This window comes from Myzus persicae, unplaced genomic scaffold (genome assembly GCF_001856785.1).
Source record: "Myzus persicae strain clone G006 unplaced genomic scaffold, MPER_G0061.0, whole genome shotgun sequence".
Classification (NCBI taxonomy): Eukaryota; Metazoa; Arthropoda; class Insecta; order Hemiptera; family Aphididae; genus Myzus; species Myzus persicae.
In genome coordinates, this window is record NW_019104044.1 from 772,378 (window position 1) to 778,377 (window position 6,000).

At 31.1% G+C, this 6,000-nt stretch overlaps 1 protein-coding gene across 2 annotated transcripts in view; it reads right to left on the minus strand.

Annotated features, from left to right (window-relative positions):
• LOC111037980 (roundabout homolog 2-like) overlaps positions 1-5,362 on the minus strand; it is a 182,481-nt gene extending 177,119 nt beyond the window's left edge. The window contains exon 1 of one of the 2 annotated variants that reach the window (XM_022320880.1): positions 4,843-5,361. In XM_022320880.1, the coding sequence (XP_022176572.1) occupies positions 4,843-4,927 (85 nt within the window). In that variant the 5' untranslated portion in view covers positions 4,928-5,361. Of the gene's footprint in view, positions 1-4,842 lie in introns of both variants that reach the window. The other variant, XM_022320881.1, reaches the window with a different exon arrangement.
• Between the last annotated feature and the right edge of the window lie 638 nt (positions 5,363-6,000).

Sequence of the window (6,000 nt, forward strand, 5' to 3'; positions counted from 1 at the left end):
TTTTTACTTTTAGTCTTTATGAAAACAACATAGGGTATATTATTATAATATGAGATAAAACCAATTGCATATCATTGGTATATTTAGGTTATTTAGTCACCAAAAAAGATATAGATTATACTACAATAATTAACAATTGAGACAAATTTAGAAGTTACCTTAATTATACACACAAGTACGTCCCACATTAAAAATAAATTTACGACTCCATAAATAACTAAATTAAAAATAATATTAATCCCAACATATAGTTTTAAAAATACTATAAGTAATTTATTGGTATTTTCCTAAATTGTCATAAAAAACAATAAAATCATTATAGATACTATATACTTTACTTATACCTAGTTAATCAATATAATATCCATTATTTTATAATTTGATTTACTGAATTTATAGAATTTGAGTACTGAAGTCTGAAATGCATTTAAGCCGTATCAATTTAATTTAAAAATTAAGCCAAACGTTATGAAAATAAATCTGTTGATCTTTTCACAGTAATATAATGGAGCTATATCAGTAGGTTACTTACAAACTACCGGGACGCAAATAACCTGTAAAAATTGTAGGTAATAAAATAAAAATATCGTTATTAACGCAACAAGTTTAGCTACAATAATTATATAATAATATAATACTACGAATTTTAATTTAGGTAGCCACGGTTATAAACTACAAATTCTATTAATTTAATGAACATTTTTTTTTATATCAGTGATATTTTATGATAATTTTCGGGTAAATATTAAGTATAAAGTTCAAGGGTTTAACATAGAACTGTGATTAAATAAAACGAACTAAAAAAATGTATACTATATTAATAACAATATCTTGTTATAGAATATAGATACATTTAATTCAAACAAAAACGAATTTGCCGACATTCAATGTCTACCCATTTCCTCTCTACAAAGAAACAAATATATTTTATCAACTAAGACGTTTATTACTGGAATATTTGATAACGAGTATATGGACCGTCGCCCGGAAGTTATTAATAGCTATATTATTTGTGCGTATAGGCTGGCTAAGACACAAGCCTATTTAATTCGAATGTACACTTATTCTTACTTAATAAAAATTAAGCAACGAAAATTATAGTACTTAAGTACCTTTAATACTGTAAATAGCGTCAATTCTAATATAAATGCGGTCAATATTTTTAATATTTTAAGACACGTGTGCATAATAAATCCAATTACGACTCCCGAGTCCCGACTAAATTTTCTCTTGCTATACATACCTATACACTGATTTCCAATTATCGGTAGGACATGAAAGATTTTTTTCCACCTAATACTGACCCGATAGATTATGATTGTTCCCTTCCTGTGCCCCCTCCGGCATATCAATAAATAATAATTTGTGTTCCAAATAACCGAGGCAATGTATGGAATTAAGTCAGGAAAAAAACCGGTCTGCCGCCGATAAATCATTAACCTCCGCACTGTGCATTTACACCTACTGTATGCTATATTATATTATGATAGGCTTTTTCGTAGTTGCCCTAAAGGGATAGGATTTTGTATTCAATTTTGAACGCAGTCATACCAGTATACCACCCCCCCCCCCCTTACCACTTTTTTGGGTATATATTATACTTGTGTATATGTGTGTCTGTGCGCGTGATGTGCGTGTGTGTAAGAGTGTGTTTGTATTGTTCAATAATGAAAAGGAAAATCAATACACATCGTAGAAAAATGTTTATAATGATATTAATATGTTCGTTAGTAAAATGTATTATAACAAATGTTGTACCTACAATTTCCATGCATAATAATATTATGTAGGTAATTGCTTAGATGTTAATATTAAGCAGTAAGCACTAACTCAAGTAAGCATCACTTTATACAGAAATCAATTTAAGGATATAGGTATATATTCCAAAAATCTGAAATAAAATTATAATACAAAAATAGAATTTAAGTAAATTCATATACAAACTTAAAAGAACCAATGTTCAAAAAAGATTAAATAAATATACTTAACAATGTTCCTCGAAACAAAAGAATTTAAAACAGTCGGAGTTTAGATTAAAAGTAATTTCAAAGACCAAACGGATTCAATGAAAGTTTATACAGACATCGAATATGAGCACAAAACACATTATTTAACTATGGTTAACTTTCAATGAGAATCATGGAAAAGTTTATACGGCTTTAGTTACGACTTCAAACAAAATTGTAGTATATTACATTGTACTGCAAGCAATACATTATATTATACAATAAATAATAATGTATTAATCATTACATAAATGCAATAATAATATGACGAAAATTACATAATATACAATGTTTATATATAATAAACATAGCCCATGCATAGCCGTGTTAGGTGTCTGGTCACTCTGGCAATAGCTAGGACGGCGAATTTAAATTGACTCTAAACTCATTTTTAGAAGTTTTTATGTAGTGTTGAGAGTCGGAATAACTGTTTTCATACAAAGAACTAAAAGAACCCAAAAATTACTTTTGGCGAGATCTGCGAAATTGTTCTGAACACGCCTATAATCATAATATTATACACAGTTCAACGTATAACATATTAATGTAAGAAAATAATAAATTTCCGACAGTACATATAAGGGTACTTCACAACACTAGTTTAATGTCAAGATCATAAAAACATTTTGTTATGAGTTGTAATTTAAGCATAGTATATAAACTTTAACGTCATAAAAATGAAAAGTATGTAAACTTTTACAGACGTTTACAGTTTGTAAGTGGGAAACTATTATGTGACTTTCAGCTCGATCATACATTATACGCCGATAGGTTTACATACCCATATGAAATCATTAAAAACAATAACAAATATCACATGTTTTAATATTGATTTAATACAAAATCAAACAGAATTTTTTTATTTAATAAAATAATATCAACAACTTGTACTCAAACGGCTTTCTAAGTAAATAAGATAATTTCAGTGAATACCTACAATATAATATTATTTTAGTAAGTAGGTCTCTGCAATATATTCTTTTTAGTCATGTGTAAGATTTATAAGTTGTGTACTTGGAATGCTTGTAATAGTGTGAACTTGGATCGCATATACCCAGAAGGCCGATAGACCTTAGGAGAGATTTGTACTTATAAAATGAATTAAGTGATGATTAGCAGCTCAGATTTTATAATATAGCACCTAAATGTATTCAGCTATTTTAAATATTCGTTTTTGACAAGTCAGTATTTTATACCAATGTATTAGACATTGGAAAAAGATAATAGACAGATTATAATTACATAGGTATCATTACGTTATAAATTATACATACAACAAATTAAAAATATATTATTACTTGAGCAGGTATAAATATTATTGTTACCTACAATTAATTTATAATAGATACCTAATTCTATATTTATTGATAAATAATATTATAACTTATAAGGCATAAGGAACGTAGAAGAAAAATAAAAATATAGAAAGATTAGATATTATACATGTAGGTACCTATAATAAAGCAAAATATAAGGATTCGTACCTTACCATTTATTTTAAGGTAGTCGAATATTTTAATACTTTAGGTATATATTTAGACATGTACCTAGTATTTATAAAGGCATTATTTCTATTTGTAGAACACACATTATTGGGTTCATTGTTACCGATACCACAAAAAATGGTACCTCCATGCCTTCAAAAACTTAATGGTCATCTCTATTAAAACTTTTATATTTTCAAGATTTTTCATGCATTCTCGTGGAAAACATTAGGACAATAATAAATACTGCCCCGTGCGCGCACATTGAAATTACCATAGCGTTGACCATTTGGCTATGGTTGACCGCGGTTGAGGTGAATCGACAGCGGCGGCGGTCATATATTATAATAGTAATAATAATAACAATAATTATTATTTGTCGAGGGACAGTGAAATATAATATGCTAGTAAGTCATTGGCGTAACGCGCGACAGCCGACCGTCATACACAGAGAGAGTGACGCGAACAATATTCACATAAATCGAAAAACTCGGCAAGTACCTACGGCGAGAGGACGAAATCGTAAATTTTAACGTGCCAGCGATCCGGTATCACCCCTTCACCAGATGATATGATTTACGAATGCAAATGTAACTACTGTGATATAATACTATACGTATGTATATGATACATTTTTTATAATTAGATACCGGAACAGTATTTTTTAATATTATTTTTTTTACTACCTATCGGATAATAGTGTATCGTGTCAGTATCAAGTACAACGTCAACTCGATGTTATTATTACAACAAACTATGCATGTTATTATTCAATTTGAATGACTTTTTTTCAATCTGGTATGTAACTACTGGGTTACGAGTATGTATTTCTAAATATTTTCTGACGACTAGAGTCATCCGTGAATAAGCGGCCATAAAAATACAAAAACATGTAGATTATCATAGACCGACGAAACTATGTAAATTACTTTGTAAGACCCATTCACTATGTATCTAAAAAAAAACCTAACAAACACTGAACAAAAAAAACTTAATTTTTATATAATCAAATTAAATATATTCATTACAGGTGTCAAGTCGATTTCGTATTGTTATATTCGTGAATATACGAGCACTGACACATTATCGAAAATTCGAAGTTATTAATTAAACAAAATAAAAAAATCACAAATAGATAAATTGATTTATCACGTCCAAAGTATACGGCGGTCTTATCGGACGTAAAACATCAAACTATGTTTATTACTACACGCGTGTGAGAATAGTACCTACCTAATATAGCAGCTAGTATAGTTTAAATATATTATTATTATTATCAATCGACAATCATCATTGATGCGTATGATAGTAATAATATATCATCAAAATATTTTAATGATATTATTATGTACCTGTAACGTCGCCGACAGATATGAACGCCAACAGCAGCATCAGCAGCACGGGCCGACCGAATTCCCGTCTCCGGGAAGTTTTCATATTTTCTCCCCTAACCTTCGCGCACTGGGGTGGGGGGAGACGATGAGACGACAGCGGCGACGGCGGCGGAAGCGACGCGGAAAAATTACGTAAATCCAAAAAAAAATATGAAAATTGAAAATCAAAAGCAAAACAACCACTGATACGCGACACGAGATATTGTTTATAGTTCTCCGGGAGTCAATAATCTCGCGCTACGACGACACCGGAACATGTTTGGGATTTACGCGAACGAATAACGCACACGGAAACGACGGCGAGCACACACGAAAACGTTTAGGGAAAATGTACGAAAAAAATGGATTTAAACCACACGACACACACACGCTGAACACTCGAACAACGAGACGGACGTACAGTACGCACGCGACGACCGACGGGGCAACTACTGGAGGGCCGCAAGACTCCGCCAGTTCGGCTGTACATCGGTGGCCGACCGAACGTCGGGTCCGGTATACCGCGGTTCGGTTTTTTCCGGTGAGTTTGGCGGCGGCGGCGACGCGTGGGGCGAGCAGCGCTCTCTACCGACCAGGGGTGATAGTTTCGGAACGTTACGTATTATTATATTTTTTGTTATTATTAATCATTTTTTTTCCGTTATCGACTGAAAAATGCAATTACGGCAATTTTTTTTTCGATTTCGTCGAACACTAATTAATTACACAGATAGTCAGTCGACTTATTACGATAAACTGACTCTATATATGGTACATATTATACTTAGGGTATGTACCTATACGCGGTTTGAATAATTTATTATTATTTTTTTTTTTGAAGTGCACCCGTGACGAGATAATCATCAAAATAAAGTAAACAAATATTTTTGGGTAACGTAAAAGGGAGGTTTCTCGGTTACCAGGTGTATTTACTGTTTGACGGCGTCACTATAAAATTGACAATTATAATACTAATACCATGTTTAAAAATTAATTAATTAAAGATAATTAACACCACGCTGATAGTGCTTAATGAGCGTCCGCATTTTATCAAGTTGGTTTGATAATTAATATACCTCGCCTCTTTAAGTATATGAAATTATATGGAAAAAATATTATTGTGTATTTTACATTGTT